The 21,565-nt window shown below is 45.4% G+C and overlaps 1 protein-coding gene across 2 annotated transcripts; it reads right to left on the reverse strand.

The window, feature by feature from the left end:
* Window positions 1-63: 63 nt before the first annotated feature.
* Window positions 64-17,047, reverse strand: CASS4 (Cas scaffold protein family member 4). Of its 2 annotated transcripts, XM_064674159.1 has the most exons (7): window positions 16,660-17,047; window positions 9,964-10,386; window positions 7,004-7,108; window positions 5,862-6,011; window positions 3,227-4,564; window positions 2,366-2,425; window positions 64-1,742 (listed from the first exon to the last, which is right to left on the reverse strand). In XM_064674159.1, exons 1-7 carry the CDS (start codon window positions 16,669-16,671, stop codon window positions 1,329-1,331), a joined length of 2,502 nt encoding a protein of 833 aa, XP_064530229.1. In that variant the 5' UTR covers window positions 16,672-17,047; the 3' UTR covers window positions 64-1,328. The 2 variants fall into 2 exon arrangements, with proteins under 2 accessions (XP_064530229.1, XP_064530230.1); XM_064674160.1 differs by lacking the exon at window positions 2,366-2,425.
* Between the last annotated feature and the right edge of the window lie 4,518 nt (window positions 17,048-21,565).

Raw genomic sequence — 21,565 nt, forward strand, 5'->3', positions numbered from 1 at the left:
TGCAGGATGAGGGGCCGCCGTCCCGCCCTCAGCCCCGGGGCGATGTCAGGGCACGGACACGGGTGGTGTGAGGGGCGAGTTTAATCCAACACGCACAAAGCCAGCGGGGGAGGGAAACACTGCGTTTAACTTTGCAAACAGGAATATTTACACGTGTCGGCGTTAAATACCGGTGTAAAACGCGGCGGGTGCCGAGGGAAGCTCGAGGATGCTGAGGCGGGAGCTGGTTCCCAGCAGACGCTGTGTGGGTCAGCTCCGACTGCCCCCGAAATTCATTGTCCCACCAGTAAAAGACACCGATAAAACGTCGCCAAGAAAGTCCAGACATTGAAATTACAGATACAAACATTAAAATAAATTAATCAGGGAAGCTACAAGTCACACGGGTGTACCCACGCTCTGCCTGTGCGGTCACGGCGTCTTTGTCGTTGGATTTCACACCCAGAGAATTTGGGGATAAAGTTAAAAAGCTGCACGGACCAAGGCAGCTGAACCCCTGGGCAGCTGTGCCAGCGCCGGGTGTATCTTGCTGGTATTCCAGTAAGGAATAACATCACCTTTGCAGTCTGTGGGAAGAGCTTAGGAACCCTCTGCACGTTTAGTGACTAAAACAAATTCTGTCTCAGTTGGAGAAATGCTCTGAACAGCTTCAGGCTGCGACAGAGGACGACTGAGGTGCTCCCTGTACATTTATCACTCCTCCAAGTCAGTTTTCCTCTGTGCTCAGGTGCCAGCCTGGAGCATTCCCCATTAATATCTAGGCTATGTATAGTACCAGATTTTGTACCATAATACAGTTGTTGCATTTGTATGTTAAACCCAAAAATTAGCTTTGCAGCTGCTTGGGAAAAAATACTGTAACTACAAATTCTGAGTAAAGTCCTCAGGAAACAATTGATCATAAGCTACAGAACATTGTGCAGCTAAATCTGGAGATAGACTTTACATGCCTGAATAGAAAAAAATAAAAAAGGAAAAGACAGTTATCTGACCTATAGAGAGAATAAAAAATAAGAAATAAGTCAGATAATAAAACCATTTTGCTCTAATACACAGCAAACATTCCTGCCCAGCCACTCCGACGATGATATTTCCAGGCAGGATCTGAACAGTGGAGAAGAAAGAATAGATTTAATTCTACAAATCTTCTCCTACATCTGCTGTTGTCTAGATTTTCACCTGCTAAAATTGCATCAGCACCCCGGGAACTCCCGGCAGGAACTTTGAGGTGACTGAAAATTGGTGTCACTGAGCTGGTTTTGCTCCCCTTTGCCTGCCAAAGGGGCAACAGCAGTGGAGAATGTGTGAAAACAGTGACATTCCGTGTCTCATTCCATCATTGCTCTGAACTGCTGCGTGTACTTGGACAGCTCCTCGGTCCGATCCCGAAGTTCCCTCGTGGCGTCCGCGTTGGGATATTTTATGGCAGCGTTTTTGGTGGCCAGAGCCAGGTTCTTCAAGAGGCTGCAGAACCGGCTGCTGCTGTGGAGGACGTCGCTCCGGGCATCCCTTTCCTGAGTCTCCTGGCACAGAGAATCCACCAGCTTTTGTCCCACCATGATGATCAGTTTGCTGTGGGATATGAACACTTCGGGGGGCTGGTTGTTGTTCAGGCTGTTGGTGAACACCCCGATGGCCTTGTGCAGGGCAGCGAAACACAGCCTGCAGTGCTCGGGGAGAGGGATTTTCTTGGCACAGTCCTGCTTGCTTTGAATCCCAGCCTTTTTTGCAGTTGGCAAAGCCTGGAGAAAGGTTTAAAAAAACATTCATCTCGGTGTCACACACTGATTGTTTCTTTAGTTGCTCCAGCCTAAATTCTTAGTTCATACTCTCCAAATTGCCCCAGCCCAGGAGCTTTTACAATAATTTCTCTTCCCATAAAGTATTGGAAATTCTCCCAATTGCCTTTTTGCCCCTAAATACGATTTTAATAATGGATAGCACACAAAGTGTGTCCCTTTACACATTCTGGACTTGAAGCTTTCAGATAGTACAAAACATTAATCTTTACTGGGCTTAATTGGGGTTATGAATGATTAAAATGGACAAAACAAGAGTCAATTTTGTACCAGTGCATGACAAGATATTTTGAAATACTAGTCCTCACAGCCTTATCCCAAATGATGCACAAAGGCAAGAAAATAAATAGTATGACATTAAACTGGAGGGGTTCATTATGTTTGAGGAAAATAAATGTTTTTCACAATTTTCAGCAGTAATTCTAAGAATAAGTTCTGGGAAATGAACCATGAGAAGCAAATAGATTATGGATAGAGATGTGTGTCTGAATGCTTTGAATTTTGGCAAGCACAGAAATCAGGGACTAGAAGTCCTCATAAATAATAGTTTTCAAAATCAGAAATACCTTCAGTTTTGAATCTGTGCTCTTCTTTGCTACTTCTTTACCTGAAATGATTTTCTGTGCCTGTTATAAATTAAAATGAAAGCAAAGTTGAAATGACTTACAAAAAGATTTAAATATATATATGTTCTTCTCTTATTTCATGAGGAAACAACTACTTGCTCTGCAGCCTTCATGTTATGGACAACAATGGTACATTTATTAGAAAAAACTGTAGGTTTTTTCCTACTAAAAATATAGTATCTCCTCCTGCAAGATCTATAAGACTGAAAGGAACATGAACAAAATAACCTTTCCTAAATCCTAAGGACATGCCAACATTTCTTTGTGAAACCAAGAGAGATGTTCTTGGTAGATATTTCAGTAGTTCTAAGGAGAATGGTTCTAACAAACATTCAGAATGATTCTAACAAATAAATTTGATAATTCACAGTAAGAGTTTGATTTGTTACAGCAAAATTTTCTATGAAAACATGCACCTCAAGTTAGGAAGTAACATTTCTTGTCCAGTCACGTCAGAGCCCAACACAATGAACTGGCAAGAAGAGAACTAAAAGGCAAAAGAGAAGAAAGGATTTGCAAACCCCCAGCTAAAACCTGTCTCCCAAATGAATTTAAACAGATTATAAAGATGTTTTGGTGGTGCTGGCTGGATAAATTCTCAAACTCCAGTTCTTTTTATGGATTAAAATGATTCTCATTCCACATGTGCCACCCAGCACTGGAACAAAATCCTGAGTTCAATCTGGAAAACAGGAAATTGTTCAAACTGAATCTGGCATTGATGCAAAGGTAAAATAGTGGCAATAGCTTAATATCTGCAAACAATGAAGAACATAGAAAGTAAAGCCCAGTTTTACTGACCTGTAACTGCACATAATCACAATCCTCAGTGGCATTTTCCTCCTGCTTCTCCAAAGGCACCCGACTCTGGCTGGGTTTGTCAGGAGCGTTTCTCTGGAGCGACTCTACTTCTATTCTTCTTGGCACTGGGATTTGTTTTGCCATTTTGCATTCTGGGCTCCCTTTTGGCTGCTTTATTTCTTGTTCCTTGTCATTCTTTCTGAAGAGCAGCTTCCCGTTGGCGATGATGATGGACACAAACCTCTTGATGTCGTCGGGAATCGTGCGGGCCACCATGACGAAGCGGTCGAGGTCATCTGGGTTGTTCTGGGGGCTCCTGAGGACCAAGGCCTCGAGTGACCAGTTGCAGTTGTTTAGAGCTTCCCTTGTCTCTGTTAAAATTTGGAAGGAGTTCACAAGGATCTCTAACTGCTTTTTAATCCTGGTCTGAAGGTTGTTATCAGTGAGGTGAGAGGCGTTTCCCTTTATGGCTTGGGCAAAGGCCAGGAATTCTCCCAGGGACACCTTGATGTGATCCACGGCTCTGTGGATTTCCTCAATGCTCTTCTCCAGGTGTTCCTGCAATCGCCACTTACTGCTCACAAAGATCATTAAACTTGCAACTGAGCTGGACACGCTGTGCTGCAGCCTGGTCAGGGTCTCTATGGCTACTTCAAGGACCATTTTGATTTCTTTGCCAGGCTCTTCCGATGATGAGGATGTAGAAAACAACTCAGCAGATGAGCTGGAGGATGTGGAGAGTGTGCTGCTCCTGCTGTCCACACTAGAAACAGATGAGATGTCTCGTCCTAATTTGGCACCTCTGGGGAGCTTTGGAGAAGCACCGTGTGCTTGTTCTCCAGAGCTGTCACTGTTGTTTTCCATCTCTTTCTTGGACTGTCCAGGGGTGGGCAAACCTTTTGGAATATCATAAACATTCCCTTCAGAGATCTGACTCTCAGCCTTTGGAGCCGGGAGACTCGGGGGTACATCACAGCTACTGCTCTGTGGCAAAAGGAGCACATCCCGTGAGGATGGAACGTCATAAAGAGGGATATCTGGCAGTGTTAATTTCTGTTGTGCCGGTGGGATATTGTATAATTGTGGATTTACAACCTTGGCTTCAGCATTTGTTGTTGGCACCTTGTACCTGGCTGGTGGGATATCATACAGCACCTGATTCTCCAAGGAGTGGCCAGAAGGGTGCTGTTTTAATCCTGATTTTTCAGGTGATACTGGAATATCATAAATCCATTCTGACTTCCGAGGATTTGGCAAAGTATTGTACTGGCCCCAGCACTTCTTTTGAGATTTGTTTTCTGAAGCATCAGTTTCTCTTTTGGGAGGGACATCATACAACTGCAACAGAGCACAGAGGGCTTATAAACCACAAGCATAGAGGGTTTATAAACCACCCTTGTTTATAAAACAAGAAGTAAGAAACAAAACTGAATTCTCAGAGCACATAAATGTGTGCAACTCCACTGATGTCAGTGGAACTACACCACGAAAGGGCTGGCCTGTGTTTTTTATATTCTAAAATGCACAAGCTACACATGTAGAAGGTAAAATATTTTGAGCACAGGTGATTAGATCATACTGCAGTGTCCCCAGCCAGGGACATCTGTAGACACTTGATTTTTTTCCCATTCATGTGCATACCCTGTCAAAAAATAAATAACCAGCAGACATCACTGACTCTTCTCAAATACTTTCAATTAATTTAAATTTTTGCTTGATACAGGTTTGCTAAGATGGGAACAGAGTTTATCCAGTGCCTTAAAAATATGTCTGTCTACAGCTGAAGTCCAATTTGGAAAAGGCAAATGCAGGAGTACTTCTTGTGTAATAAAATCCAGACTAACACTAACATTTAAGGAAAGATCCTACCTGCATGAAGCACATCCATAGGGGGAATGCAAGGAACTACAGGAATGTGCAGCAATGAGAAATAACTGAAAGTTGTTATATAATACAGATTTTAGGAAAAAACTAACCAGGTCAGGCTTCCCCATTTGTGGAAAATGTGCATGAGAAGGGGAGGCAAGGAATGACAAGGGTGTTTCAGGCCAACTCTAGAATTTTCCAAATTGCCTGTGAACAAAGAATTCTAAGAAAATTTGATTTTGGAAGCAATGATAAACCATGATCTCTGAAAGGAAATCTGGTCCCGGGCTGGTGCAGCTGGTTGGTACAATTCCTAACAGCCATGGAAATGCTGGGAATGCCAGCTTAGATGAGCAGTTGCTCATGTGCCAATTCCCCAATCCTGGGTGGCACCACTCCGGCTGTCACTGCTGAACAGGCTCTGTGCAAGACTGGCTTCTGCAGCCCTGAACCTACAGCACTGCTCTTTAAACCCACAAAACCAGGGAGCCTCAGATTCCCTGTGCTGGAATGGTCCTGCTCCTCAGCCCTAGGCACTAAGGAGCCTGTCAAAATCCTCTTGGATCCTAAAGCCATTCAGGAAACCTGAACAACTAATAAAAAGTTTCCACTGAGGCGTTTTCTTAGTTGTGAAATTTCAGATCAGCCCTTTCTTCAAGGATGGTGCTTGGCAAACACGGGGGGAGAGGTGGGAAACCTGCCCCTCTGCCCAAGGTGGGTGTCACGGCACTGACGGATTGTTCTCTTGGGTCCGACAAATCTTACTTACATTGCCTGCTGGTGAGTCTTTCTGGATCCCAGCTCCTGCCTTTTCTGGGCTGGATGGGATGTTGTAAAGCTGCTCCTGCTCTGCCTGGAAGTTCTCAGTGGGTCTGACTGGCACGGAGCCCTTCCGTGCAGTGGGTGGAGTGGCACCGCTCTGGGAAAAGGGGAAAAAAAAACCTGATTGACTTTGATTCTTTTTAGATCTCCTTGAATACTCCGGTGGAATCAAAGGCTTGTGGGAGTAGCTCCTGGTTTGGACAGCATGGGTCACCCTCAGCCTGCAGGGGAGCTGCTGGAGCCATCCCGCAGTGCTGGGTGGGAGGATGAGGCAGCCACCACTGGCACACCTGGCTTTGGGTCTGAGCAGGAATCACCCACTTACACAAGGAGCTAACTCCAGAAGATATGTGGATAACTTGATAACAATGGAGTGGGCTTAATCCTGCCCTGCCAGCTGCTGCCAAGATAAAGTGCATGGGGAGGGTCCATGGACGTGCTCCAGTCCCACCCACACCTTGCATGGGAGGTGACAGGGCTGGGGCCTGGTGCCTGTCCCATCCTGGTGACCTGAGGGATCGAGGGAATGTGACATTCACTCTCCTCAGGGAAGCACAGCAGGACCAAGAGCAGGATGATGCAACAGGACACTTCTGTGGTGGATGTGATCCTCCTGATCACAAATCCATGGGATGTTCTTCCCCAGGAGGTGGGTGGGGTGGGTGGCATTGAGTTTTTTTTGAACACGCACTTGTGACTCTTCTGTAAACACCCTGAAATCATCCCGATCAGATGACACAGACAGAAAGCACATTTCCTCATGGATTCCAAGCAGAGAGGGTGACCCTCTGATACTGAGAATTCTGTAGGACATCAGTAGTGTCAATCTCTCTGCCTTGGAATCCAGCAAGAAATGCCTTAATAATGGTAAAACTGAAAGTGTTCATTAGAAGCATACCAAATTTAGGACCAGTTTCTCTGAATTTCTAAGAAACTCAAGAGAACTGCTTTAGGTTTTGAGCTAAAAATAAATTATTTTCTTCCCAATTTTACAAAAAGCGAAAAGGGAGGTACTGGAATTTGCCTCAACATCTACTCTGAGGTTCTACAGAGTCCCAGCTGCAGGGAGAGCACCACGGCAGGACCCACCTGTGTGAGCAGGGACTCCCGGCGCTGCGTGGAGGGAACGTCGTACACCTCACTCCTGATGTTTGGGGCTGAAGCCCGGCAGGCTCTCGGGAGAGTAAACAGGTGCTTGGAGGGGGAGAAAAACAATAATGAGAAAGCTGCAGTGAGCAGGAAGCTCAGGACATCTTTGGAAACTCATTTAACTGGATAGGCCACTGTTGCAGTGATCACTCTTAAGTGATTAAAAACCTTCAGCTCTTTACTGAAGCTGGGGTAGGAACTGAACTTAGAAGCAGGTGGCATTATTCCCTCATAATTCTCCTTTGCCAGCATTTCTGCAGTATTTCAGGTGAGATAAGAACTGGCACATACAAATCAAAGACAATCTGCCTGAGTAACCATGGGAGGGAAAAGATTTGGAGGAAATCCAGCTTCACTTATCACTTAAATCTTTAGACTAACCAAAAGCAGAACCACTGAAAAAGGAAGTGGGGAAATTTCTGCTTCTCCAGGCACACAGAGCCATGGGGTCAAGCCATATTTAGTGTAAGAGCAGCAAAAAGGTGCAGGCTGAGCATTATTCTGTAGTTATGAAAGACTGACTCATTTGGAAGGAGTAAACCTTGATGTCCTGTTCAGCTCCGTAAACAGGGAAGTCTGATATGAGAATTACATTATTGGTCTGTAGTCTAATTCTCCTGTTTGCTTAAAACATAATTTGAGAAGGCATGACCACATCTGTGGGATAATTAGTTAAGGTCCCAAAGTATGAATGTTGAGTAGGATTTTTTTTTTTATAAAATCAGTTTTGTTCCTTCAGCCTGTCTTTAGCTTGGCTGTCCTCAGCTAGATTATAAATGGACCTTTCCAAACCCTTGACCCACAAAAACACCACTGCAGATGAGATGTTACAATAATTATTTAAAATTGGAGGTAGCGATCTCCATCATGTGAGTGTTGCAGCAAAGTAATTTAGGGGAAATACGGTAGAGGAACTAGACTTCACCCTTACAACTGCCTGTTTCAGCTTTGTGAAAGCTCTTAACTCTCATCTGAAGAAAGGGGAGGAGGAGTGAAGATAAATCCCCTTAGTGCTCTATGAAACAGAATCACAGAGTCACTGAGTGGTTTGGGTTGGAAGGGACCTTAAAGGCTGTCCAGTTACACCCCCTGCCATGGGCAGGGACACCTTCCACTATCCCAGGTTGCTCCAAGCCCCATCCAGCCTGGTCTTGGACACTTTCTGGGGTGGGGCAGCCACAGCTTCTCTGAGCAACCTGTGCCAGGACCTGGTGATCACCTTTACCTGCAAACAGAGGCATAAAAGAGACTTCCCTGAGCAGAAAGCGTAAAAGACAAGAGGTATCAAGAAAGCCATCCTTAGCTCAGCTCTGTTTTCAGGTGGACAAATCTCACTATACAGCAAAAAGGAAACTCACTGGATATCACATCTTACTACTTTTTAAAGTCCTTTCAGTGACAGTAAAACACGAAGGTGCCCTGCGTGTCAGGCAGCAGCAACGAGGCTTCTCTGTGGGCTCTGAGGGATTTTGTTTTGTTTTATTGCTTTCAATCACAGTGGCTTTACCCAGCTGCTCAGAGGACAGCTGACTATGCCAGGAGCTTTGCCAGTTGTCCCACAGGCTCTGTGCGGGGCGGTCCGAGTGCTGCAGTTCATCCTGGCCTTTCACAGGCTGCTCTCCCTGAGCCTTCCCTGCATCTGGGCATGGCTTGTGACCACCACAGTGCAGTTGGTGTGGGAACAGCTGGGACACCGTGCAAGAGACAGCTCAGCTCTGAACTTCTAGATCATAAATGCAGGCTGGGACATTTCCTTTTCATTCTCGGTTAGAGTAGACAAAGCTTAGGTGTATAAACTCAGGAGATGAGAGGAAGAGCCAAGGAGCTCTTCTGTTGGGCCACTCATTCAGAAAATGAGTAGATGAACATTTTCCACCTGATTTGCTGGCACAATGTGGAAAATTTGTCCCAATCTCGCATTCAGTTTGCAAATGGCTCCGTTAGGATCAGGAATGTGGAGAAATCAGATCACAGTAAGTGCAAAAAGGTCCTTTGCAGCTCTTAGCTTGAGCTTGCAGTTGTGGGAACTGCACACAAGGTCTGCACTGCAGCTGCAGTGCTGAAAATTAGGTTTCAGTCATCAGGGTTGCACCGAGTTTGTCTGTTTTCCAGCACCCATCTGCCACACAGCAGGAAGCAGCATCTTGGTTTCCATGACTTGCCTCCCAGCACAGTGGGAGGGAAGGTGGCCCCATAAATCAAATGATCATTAAATCAGCCTAAAAGACTGTATATCTCAGGGCTGAATTTCCTTCCTTTTCCTTTTTCAATTAGCATTTCTAACATGATTTTCCTACACAGAATAAAGAGCCACCCGGGGCTGAAGAGCTCATGGAACTGAACAAAAACTTGCACTTGAACTCTGTACTCACTTGCTCTATTTACCTTTCATTATAAAACAGTCCCCATTCATTTTTTCCTGAAGAAAGCACAAGTTTTTGATCTTAAGACACTTGATGCAACATGTACATGTTCCATGTGCAGATGGATGTAAAGACACCACATGTGCCCAGGGGACTCTGGATGGCCACATGCTGTGAACAATCAGAGGAGAAAGTTCTGTGTCTTGTTATTTTAACTTCAGGGAAGGTTTGTAAATAATTTCTAGATTCTCCCAAACAAATGGTATATTCTTTGCTTCCTGCCCTATTTTACAGCTGCTTTAAACTGTCAAAAAAGTGAGGGACTACAGAATATAGAGACTCTCATATGTTGCCCAGAGCAGTGTTTCTCACATAATGCTATAAACTGTAGTAGAATTGATGGGAGTTTCCTAAACACCATCATTCTTTTGCTGCAAATTCCACTGAAAAGCTCAGGCTGACAGCCTTTGTTATTTTCCCACTCCCAATGGTTGTTTCAATAATAACATCTGTTACTTTCAGGGATGTTTGCCTTACCTGGTGCGTGGAGCTTTTGGTCCTCTCACTGAGCAGCTGTGCAGCCAAGGCTGGCACCTGATATATGGCTTGGGCAGGCGTGGCAGAGAGCCTGCCTGGGGGTTTGACCCACCCCTCCATCTTCTCGTAGGTGGACGACACCACGGTGGGTTTGGGGCCGGAGGGAACCTGGTAGATGTTCTGTTGGCCCGCTGGCAGCTCCGTGGGGTCGCTCCGGGTGGAAGGAAGCAGCAGGATGGTGGGAGAGAGCAGCTGGAGGCGGTTGGCGGGGGCCAGGCCCTGCCTGCCATGCAGGGAGCACTTCCACCAGCCCTCGCTGCCGAGGACGTGCTGGTCCAGCACGGTCAGGATGTCTCCCTTGCGGAAGGCCAGCTCGTCCGAGCACTCGGCCTTGTTGTCGTAGAGCGCCTTGGCCAGGGTGTTCTGGGGACACAGAGAACACCAACATTGCACTGTTACACCCACAGCACTGGTCACTGGGTTCTGCTTTGGTGTTTATCCCCACCTCGATTTCAGTTTAGTTCAAGCACAGCCGTTGTCACATCAAACCACCTTTCTCAGAGCACTGGTCTCAGGAGTTAAACTTCTGCCTGTGTAAACTTTAGTGCAAACTTTAGCCTGTGCCTGCTACATTCAGTGCATAAAGAAATAGATAATAATAACTAAACAACAAGGTCATGGGTTCAATCTCCTGCTCAGTCCTCTGTTCAATCCCCTGTATGGCCCATTCACTTAAGAGTTGGACTCAATGATCCTTGTGGGTCCTTTCCAACTCAGAATGTTCTGTGATTCTGTGATAATACTACAATATATTTCTTCAGCACCTTTTCCCCACAAGGCTCTTGAAGAGCACTGCTAATGTTCATTATTTAGACTTATTATATTAGACATATATATATGAGACTTATAAGCTAAAACACAAATTCCACCTCAACATGAAGAACTTCTTTCCATGGAGGGTTTGGCAGAGCATTGGAACAGCTGCCTTGGGAGGGTGGAGAGTTTCCCTCTCTGGAGACATTCCAAACCCACCTGGATGTGTTCCTGTGTTGCCTGCTCCAGGTGACCCTGCTTGGGCAGGGGGGTTGGACTGGATCATCTCCAGAGGTCCCTTCCAACCCTAATGATTCTGTGATTCTATGATTACTGATGAATATTCCTATATGAAAAATAGATGTTTTTCCCATTGTCATTCTGTGAATTCTTCATTCCACCCTCTGCCATGGGCAGTGACACCTGCCACTAGACCAGGTTGCTCCAAGCCCCATCCAACCTGGCCTTGGACACTTGCAGGGATGGGGCAGCCACAGCTTCTCTGGGCAACCTGTGCCAGGGCCTCCCCACCCTCACAGGGAGCAATTCCTTCCTGACATCTAATTAAAAAGCTCCTCTCTGTCAGTTTGAAGATGGCACTTAAAAAAAATGAAAAGTACTAACAGCAGGTTAGTACTTTTGGCTATGGTCACCTGAGGCATTTGTGCAAAGGTTAGAGAAAGCTGTGGATGTGGTTGTTTTCAGTACAAGATAGAATTTGCTTTCAGCTCCAAAATGGGACTGTCTGCTTCCCAGGCAGAGGGACACTGGCTGTGTCTCAGCGTGAGTTTATCAGAAAGTGCAAGTAATGCCCAAAGAGATAGCACCCAAATAGGAAATGTGATGCCTTGTATTTTTGTCCAGAGCATTTGCTGTAAAGCAACAGCTGGCTCGAAGCTGCAGCAGAAGAACCCCAATTTGTCAGCTCAGCTGGTGAGAAGGGCCCGTTGTTGGCTGCACACGATCCGTGGTCGGGGTGGCCACGAACAATGGCCTGTTTGTGAGCTGTGGGCTCGTCCCTCAGCAGCTGCCAGGGGTGGACAACAGCCCCTTTTACCTTGTGTCCCAGCCTGGTTTTAGCCTTGAACATGGGAGTCCCCCTTCTGCTTGGACAATGCCAAATGTTGCAGTCAGGCCCCCAGGAATCCCACCACGAGCACAGCCTGGGCTTCACATGTCTTTGCAATTGTGGAAAAAAAAAAAAGGAAAACATCCAACTTTTCCTATTATTCATCAACACTTCGAGATCCTTGTTGTTGGATGCTGTACAGACACAATGAAAAGCAGACCCTGTTCTTCATCCCTGAGGAGGATGGGCAGAGGAACTCTCTCCCCCTTTTCCAACGTGAAGAGCCTTATCCAGGCGCACGCAGGAAAGGAGTGGCAGGGCAGGAAGCCTGAACTCGGGAGTGGAGCCTGGCACAGACAAGGCTGTCCTTCCTAATTGCACCAACACAAACAAGAGGAAGATTTGTTTCACTGTGTGGTTTTAAAAGGCATCTAAATGTTGACGTTTCCCCAGCTCAGTCTTTCCCGTGGCAGTAGCACACTCAAAACATTGCTGGGCCTAATGCTTTAATCAAACAATGTATGAAACCACACATCTATTTTCAAATCTCATTTCTTTTAGGGCAACTATGCATCCAGGCCAGAACTACCAATTCACATCTAGTCTGCTAGCGGTAAGAAACAGAGTTACTTTTTAGTAACACAGGATGCCATCCCTGTTCCAGTTTGCCTTCCAAAGATACCTCATTTTTCGAGACAACTTGTCCCAGCCAATTGATTTTGTGATCACAACAACAGGAGGAGAAATTCTATAGTCAACATTTCCAGGAGGTGGGTGCTTGATATGACTGCACAGATTGCTAAGTTCCACCAAGTCTGTCTCCAGTGGTGTGGAGTGAGGTTATCTGTACTCCAGGCTCTGGATCATCTAATGTGGGGCTGTTTGCCAGAAATCCAGCCCTATCTACACTCTCAGCTCTCTGGGACATGTGTGAGAGATCACTGTGGCAGCCCCTTCCTATCGTAAGCAGAAGCATCTCTGACCTGCCAGTGACTGTAAACAAGAACAGAATTCCCAGGATCATAGAGACCTTTGGGGATGCTCAGAGGATGCTCAGCTCAGAGGAGGCCATGCTTTGGGGGCAGTGAGATCTGCATTTTTTCCCTGTTAGCCAGAGGAAACTGTCTGTCCAACGTGTCACCCACAATGGGCCAGCCAGGGCCAGCTGGGTGGAGCTCTGTGGTATTTTATGTGACCTTGTTAATGTGTCCTTACAGTAACCAACGTGTAATAAGCACTAAAGCAACACAGATGAGATCAAAGTGTTTTTCCTCCTTTGACATTTGTTGTTTCATCCTCTTCAGCAGCGCTGAAAACACTCTCCTAAGACAAAGAACATCCTAAAAGGCAGTTCTTGCCCCATGAGAGACCACCTTGGCTGTGACTTTTCTCTCACTGAGCAGATTTTAACGAGATGATGACAGAGCACAGACCTAGAAAACAGAGGCTGTGTTCCCTGCAGCCCCTTCCCGAGGCTTTGTGCCCCCTCCAGAGCCCATGGCTGCCCGAGGGCAATGCAAATGTGTCACACACTGAAGGGATTTACTGTGCCAGGTCCCTGGAAACAGCTTCAGTTAAGAAGTTTATGTGTAGCTGGAAGTGTGTCTCCTTTACTGGAGTGTGGATCAGATGTTAAGAGACTAATTCCTCCTACAGACTGGACTGTTCACACCTTTGCTGTTTGCATACCCTTTTCCAGCCGTGCTCCCCGATAAAACCTAACAGCCCCTGAGAGTCATCGAAGTGAAAGCTGTTAACTCATGTTTATTAATGGAGAGAGGGGAAATTTAATTAAGAGGCAGTGAAGATGACCAGTGTACAATTCTATAATATAAAATTCTATACCATCCAAATGGGAATGCTCACAGACTGACTCTATGTACACAACAGGAAAAAACACCTCAGTATTACCAAGATCTCCTGATCCCTCTCCTATCCCAAGCCCAATCCTCAGCCTATAGTACTATGCAGCAGAAAAAAACATCCTTATAAAATATATGCAAATGTTGCTAGAAAAATCCAAGTGATACCCAGTGATGTGTACCAACTGATAATTTCAGCATCCCGCCTGCAAGCCTGACACAATAATTTCTCTATTCCCTCTTCCCACTCAGTTTGTGTTTGGAAATGTCAATTTATCACCACAGATTATTTCACATGATACACAGGTAAGGTACTGCTTCACAGCATTTCAAATAAAACAATGTTTTTCGTTTATTGTCTTAAATTTGCTTCTTGAAAAACCTATTGAAATAATGTAAATAAAGAGACAGCTTTAATCAGGGAGGTTTTGTGTGGATCAAGATAATTATTAGCTGCATTTTGCACATAAATACATGTGTAAGCACTTTTACTGCAGGAAAACGGGACTTAAAATATTTGAGGGGAAAGAGACACAGCTAAAGGCGTCGGGTTGTGTTTGCTAAACAGTTCTGTTCGTGCATCAGTGACACCTCTGACATGTTTACAGAGCGGCTTCCAGTTAATCTCTTCATCTCCCAACAAAGCTGGAGGAATAAACATTCTCCATCGTCCATTAGCTGGGAACCGGCTTCCCAGAGAATTCCCTTTTAAACAGCAAGCGACTTCGAGTCAGTTTAGTTTTGTCCAGTTAATTGTAGAGAGTTCCCATCGTCAACCTCCCCAGGAAAAAGGAGAATTTACCTTAAGTGATCAGGTCTTTCTCTACATGCAGGTGCCTCCCTGTGGCCACGGGGCTGCACGTCCCTCTGATGTGCAGCGTTTCCTCTGACTTGCAGAAAGTCCTTCTGCTGCATTTTTTGGTTTGTTTATGTATTTTGGAAAATAAACGTTCAGGTCACACAGAAGTTTTGTGTGAGCTGCAACGAGGAGCCGTTGTCAGGACTTGCTTTTATTGCCTTTCCAACAGTTAATTGATTTTGGGAGGGTGGAACCAGGTGCTAACCAGCAGGTTTTAAATTCTCAAATGGTCAAAACAGTTCTTGATAAAATAAAGAGCCACTTTGAAAATTCAAGCAGGACCACTTAGAAGTCCTGCAGCTTCCCCCAAGTCAGTGCTCCACATACAGTGGCAAACACAAGCCGGTTCCGTTAATTTTCCCCAAACTCTTTTTTCTCCACAAATCTAGTTAATCACATTCTAGCTGTGTTAAAATCAACAGAGCTGGCAAGTGCACACAGGATTTCACACCGTTCACAGCATTTTTGCATCTGTGGTCTTATGGCCAAGAGAAAATAAACTGCCATTTCCTGATGTTTCAAACCCTGACTCTGTGTGTAGTTCTGGGATTTGGGTCCTCCTACTATCCAAAGGTTTTTGCCCATATGCTCCCAATTACTTTGCTTTTTAAACCTTTTAGTATCTTAATTACATTTTACCACAACATTTACTTCCAGACATGGATTTACAGACACAGAAAGTTCTGATGAGTACAAGTTTTCTCCTGTTCCTCAGAAATAGGTGCTTCACAGCCACTCCTTAGAGCAAGGTCCTTGCCCTCCTTCTTCCCCTTGCTCAGGGAGCACACAAAAAATTCTTGGGGCACGTTGTCAGGAGCAAACTGCATGTTTTTCATTGGCAGGGACTGCTGTGTGTTCCTCTCCTGGGTGCACAGATGTGACAGGATAGTGTCCTTGCATCCCATCTGACCCGTGGTGGAGTTTCTGCCCATTTCCTGGATGAGGCAGAAGGGACAGCAAGAGGAGAGGTCGGGGTGGGCGTTTTCTGATTCATAATGAATCAGCAGCAGCACCACAACTCCCAAATGCTGTGGCTTCCTGCGTCTCTCTCGCTGCAGTTATCTGCCCCCAAAATCAGTTCTTTTTTTGACACTTTGGACAATGCTGCAATGGTAGTATCACTAAATGAATTAACTAACTAAATCGAACAGATTAATAAACAAGTTATTTCTGAATAAATATTACTGGCACGGCAGTATTTCTCTGGGAAAAGGAGCGGCTGGTTTTTCCACCTGCCCTAATCACTGGTGTCGGTCGCCGCTCCCGGGTGGCAGCTGGACGTTCCCCTTTCCCTGTCATTAGCACGGGACACATGGTGACAGTGCAGACCCTTCCCGAGCCACAGCTGCCAGGGATCAGCTGTGACAGGGGGAGTCATTTAGTTGTGTGACAGCCAAAGCACAAAGCCAAGGCTGGGGGTCCCTGAGCTGTGGGGGAGTCTGGGCAAAAACACTGACATACGACTGCAAAATGGGTTTGATCCATCCACCTATTCCCCCCTCCTCCCAGGGGACAACAGTATTTCCTAAAAATGAGCACTGCCACCACTCCTTTCCTCCTTTGAGCTTCACTTCTCGTTGCAAACAGCACTGCAGGAGTGGCCAGTCATTATCCTAGAGAGCACAGGCTTTCCCAGGCTCACATAGCTCCTATTGCAATTACTTGACGTTTTTCTTATCACAGCATGACTCAAATTGTTGAAACATTTCCATTACCTCTTTTCTAGGAATCAATGATAAAAACATAATCTTCTTCTAGATAAAGTCCAGCTCAAGTGTTAGTCATTTAACCTCCTTGTTTCCAGGAAAATAGGGAAATGGCCAGTCAGGGTCATTCAGGATAACTTTGTAATAAGGCATATTATGCATGGTAGAAACCTTTACCCTCCTTAGCCATATTGTTCTTGATAAAGCATTTTTTTTCTCAGTTTTACTTGGATAATATTTTAAAAATTAAGCCCACGTGCTCTGTTAGTGATGTGCAAATCAGATGAACACAATCACAAAGGGACCCTGCCAGATGCAGATTTTACACTACAAATGAAATCAGTAAAGTCATTAACTGCAACAGAAAGAAAATAATCCAGTACTTACATTGACCTTCATTTTGTTGCCTCTTATTTCCCTGCTAGTCCATCACCTGAGGAGGAGGAGGATGATCTCCCCCAGCCCGGCCAGTGGATCAGGCAGCACTGGAGGGTCTGGCTGGAAGCCTGGAGGGGGAAGGCTCAGCCTCTGGCACCTCCTGCTCACTGGGAGCCCCAGGAAAGGGGCTCTGGGGGATGGAGGGAGCTCATTACGTAGCAGATTTATCTGCAGGGAGCCACTGGGCTGCAGCTGGTGACAGTGCAGGACACACAGACATCCTTCCTGCAGACACCCCCGGGAAGTGCCTTCCCTGCTCTGAAGAGAAAACCCAGGGCAGCAAGGCTGGACCAGAAAAAAGGATTGGATTTGGAAGCATTTTTGCTGCAGCATTTTTTACTCCTGGGTTTTTTGTTTGGGTTTGTTGTTTTTGTAGGTTTGTTTTTTTGTTTTTGTTTTTTTTTTTTAACTTAAAAGTGGTTTGAGGTTTGATACACTTTGCAATTTTCCTGTTCAGGTCTCTAGAAAACTTAGCAGGTCCCTTTTGTGGTTATGGAAAACCCTGCAAAGCAACCTCACCCTACAGAGGCAGAAAACCCCGGGAGGAAGGCTAAACATGACCTGCAGCTGAAGGGTTTTGTTTCTTTGATTATTTAAAAAAAAATCCTTTAATATTATTAAACTATAATGTTATTTAAAATTATTCGTGGTTGCCCTTTGCTCAGCAGCAGTTCAGCCCAGGTCACACTTATGCAAATGCACAGGTTTTACCACTTTGGACTTGTGAATGTCTTGGGGTTTGCAAACTTTTACCGGTTTTTCTTTTGTGCATGCTGCCTTTTCTTTGACAAAAGCCTTTTCCTTCCTCTTTCCATGGTAGCTTCAAGATGAAATTAGATACTTACTCCCAAAGCCACAATCACTTCACTAGAAAAGACTTTTGCATCTTGGAGAGAAAATGCTGAATTGAAAATGCTTTCTCAACAAAATCTACACCTCTGGGCTGGGAGCAGGGCAGCAGCTGACGCAGCTGCCCAAAGGAGAAAAAATTCCTGGCATGAACCATCCCATTTGAATGTCTTTGGGGTTTTTCTTTTCTTTCCTTTTTTTTTTTTTTTTTTTTAGTATTAAAACCAACAGTTTTTCTCCTTCAAACAGTCCATGCAGATGATAAAGAACCATTCAGTTGCTACCCTGGAATTTTAAAGGTGCTCCAGCCTTTGAAATGATGGAGAGTATAAACAACAAAGCCACAATTTGTGGCCACAAAACTACTTTCAAATGCAATTAAATGTTCTCTTGAATGAATCCCAGAAACCTCTGTGAAGGACCTGGGGTGGACTGAGTGTACCCCCTAAAAAATAAGGCAAGTTGAGACCAGGAAAGGGGAGGAAAGGTGTTTACTCAAGTGTTTCCTTAATCGTTCATGGTTTATTCTTTCTCAATCACCCAAATTCGAAGTTTGTGTTAACTGGCATTAAATTACATGAGGTGAAAATTCCCTGGGTCAAGACTGTTCTGTCCATGACAACTGAAGTTTCGCCTTTAAGATTTCCCCAGGAAAGTTGGGCATTGAGTCTAATTCCATCCCTGAGAACAGCCCCAATTTTATTGTCTGAGGCCCAGGAAAACAGAGACTTCACCATTTTCTCCAGTATTTCCTCTTGGCTATTGAAGTAACTCCTTGCTCAGTATATCAACTCTGGCAAATCCTATTTTGAAACACATTGTTTGCTCCTGAGTGTTTGAGGTGGAGACTGGGGGGTGACAGCAGAGCCCTGGGGCTGCAGGTGAACACATCCCCAGGAGCAGAGAGACCCACAAAAAAAATCAGAGAGTCACAGAATGGGTTGGGTTAGAAGGAACCTTAAGATCATCTCATTCCAACCCCTGCCATGGGCAGGGACACCTTCCACTAGCCCAGGTTGCTCCAAGCCCTGTCCAACCCAGTCTTGGACCCTTCCAGGGATAGGGCAGCCACAGCTTCTCTGGGCAACCTGTGCCAGGGCCTCCCCACCCTCACAGGGAACAATTTCTTCCTAATATCCCAACTAACCCTACTCTCTGTCAGTTTGAAGCCATTCCCCCTTGTCTTGTCACTCCAGGCCCCTGTAAATAGTCCCTCCATCCTTCCTGAAGCTCTTTCAGGTCCTGGAAGGCCACAATTAGGTCACCCCAAAACTTCTCCTCTCCTGGCTGAACAATCCCAACTCTCTCAGCCTTCCCTCCCAGCAGAGCTGCTCCATCCCTCTGATCATCTTGGTGCCTCCTCTGGACTTGCTCCAACAGCTCCATGTCCTTATTTTGGGGACCCCAGAGCTGGAGGCAGCTCTGCAGGTGGGGCATCGCCAGAGAAGAGCAGAGAGGCAGAGAACCATGTCATTCCTCACACACGTGTTTGTGGATGAGATAGGAAGATGCAAAGTGGGCATTTTAAGAGAGACAAACCTCAGATCCACTTCATGTGTGTTTCAAACACTGTGTTTCTCCTCTGGCAGCAGCACAGCCAGTGTTGTCAAACAGCAGGAGCACTATTTCGTGAGCAGCCCGTTGTGCTCACAGTGCTTGAAACTGCACCAAGGGGTGCAACGCTTCCTGTGCAGCCTCTGCCCCATGTGGATGCATAACAACAAAACAAAAACAATGTTTTCTGCCTGCACTCACAGACTGAATTAATTTTTAGAAGGTGGAATAGCTGGGGCACAGGGATAATTGCAAAATGTTGCCATCGCAGTAACGCTGCTGAGGGTTGGTGCTTCAAGGAGTCCAGATAATAGAAAAAAACCCCCCTTAATGTTTTTGTATTAAGCATAATATTCAAATATTATAATAAACAGCACTGCCAGGGTAGTAGGAACCTTGTAAACAGTTCATAGATGATGTAGCAGAAATAAGTTTGACTTTTTCAGTTATTACTCAGCTGAAGTTGACTGGATGTGCTACAGCCGTGTCTAAAGAGCTCACAACAGAACAGGGAATCATTGATTTACCATTGACAATCCATTTAAGAAAATTGGAAATATCAAACCTAGAAACAGAAAATTTCTCTGTATAGAGATGAAAAGTGTCCTGCCTCACTTACTGTGACTCAATGTGAAAAATAGCCCCCTAATCTTTACACACCTCAATGGAAAATTGACTCATGGAGCTCATACTAAGCTTTTTCCCCCCACTACATTTTGTATCAAATTTCCAGGAGGCAGCTTATTTACAGCAAACACTGAGATCATAATCCAGGATGAAAATCACAATTTCATTACACTGCTTATTAGACTTGCAGACAGTAGGACAATGAAGGCACTGACTTGGAATCAAGACCTCAGCATTCTCTAACCCTTACAGCTGCAGCAGGGCATTTTAGCTATGTATATATATAAAATTAAACTAGATGTAATATGAATACACAAATGTAAAAACCCTATATAAATTAGTTCCAGTCTTTCAAAATAAAAATAAAAATAGTGCTTCAAAATGTTTTCTGTTTTGCTCATAAGGTAGAGATGCAACTGGTCACTTGGACTGTCACTGAAAGCCTCTGACAATATAACCATGTCTGCAATGTCACTACAGGATAGCAGTATGACAGGTGGAACCTTGAAGTTATATATTTGTAATTTCACAAATGTGGTTATCTAGAGGTATGTGGTATTTAGGAATCCTGCTTTATTCAGAATCCTCCCCAAGAAGACCTTTCTTGCAGTCAATAATTCTGTCACAATGAAAAGCAGAGGGTGACATCAGGTACATGAGCATTCTAAGAGCCTTCTGTCCCCTTGAGATGAGAAATCCAAACACTTCACAGTCACAGAATCATTAAGGTCGGAAAAGCCCTCCCAGACCAACGAGTCCAACCTGTGACCCATCCCCACCTTGCCCCCCAGCCCAGAGCACTGAGTGCCACGTCCAGTCATTCCTTGGACACCTCCAGGGATAGGGACTCCACCACCTCCCTGGGCAGCCCCTTCCCATGCCTGAACACCCTTTCCATGACTAATTCCTCCTGATGTCCAACCTGAACCTGCCCTGTCACAGCTTGAGGCCATTTCTAGGGCCCAGAACTGGACACAGCCCTTGAGGTGTGGCCTCGCCAGTGCTACCTCCATCATCATCAAGCATCACACCGAATTCAAACATCAAACCCTTCCCTTGGGCCCCCGTTTCTTACTTGTTCATATGCAGAACTCAAAAAACCAGACGTACCGTTGCCGTTCTGTTGACCCCTGTATTTTTATCCATTGTTGTCATTCCCCAGCAGCACCACTTGAGCAATACAGAGACTTACAGCAGGGTGAAGAGACTTCAGCCTTGCACAGGCACCATGTTCTGAAACTGCGCCTCAGGAGAGCCCATCTGACAGCTCTGCCCCTAACAGCACTTGGGAGCTTGGTGAAAAGATTCTTATGAAAGATAATTTCTGTGACAACAGAGAAGATAAAAAAAAGGACAGAACGCAAACCAGAAAAACCCAACTGGTGACCAGAAGTGAGAAAAAAAAGTCTGCCTGCAAGTGGAATTTTCCTTGGTCTATCTGTCACTAACTTGTCGCAATTAACCGCAGTGGGAAGTCTCACCCCTCTTTTGCTACGTGTTCCTGTGTTTCCTCTTTTAGCAACACAATGAATACCAGGCAGTGGTACCACAGGGAGCTGCACAGGGCTTGATAACAACACGGCTGCCACAGTGGTGGAAATCCAGGATTTTGAGGCCAACCGTTTTCATGGCTTTCGAAGTAGTTTCTGCTTTCATGGCACCGACAGTTTTTTGCCATGAAGGGGCTTTGGGGAAGCTGGGTGTGTTCCCAGCCCCACCTGGGTGGATGCTGATCCTCCTGCCTGCACCACAGCTCCAACAGGCCTGGGAAATGCACAGCTCCAGCCCCAGTGTCCTGCTCAGGGAGCAGAGCAGTTGTGCTGCA

This window comes from Pseudopipra pipra, chromosome 17 (assembly GCF_036250125.1).
Source record: "Pseudopipra pipra isolate bDixPip1 chromosome 17, bDixPip1.hap1, whole genome shotgun sequence".
Taxonomy (NCBI): Eukaryota; Metazoa; Chordata; class Aves; order Passeriformes; family Pipridae; genus Pseudopipra; species Pseudopipra pipra.

Coding starts and splice junctions, on each gene's coding strand:
- CASS4 (XM_064674159.1), bottom strand. Junction 7,109..9,963: donor CCAAAAGCTCCACGCACCAG/GTAAGGCAAACA, acceptor TCCCCCTCCAAG/CACCTGTTTACTCTCCCGAG. Junction 2,426..3,226: donor GTGATTATGTGCAGTTACAG/GTCAGTAAAACT, acceptor AATTTATAACAG/GCACAGAAAATCATTTCAGG.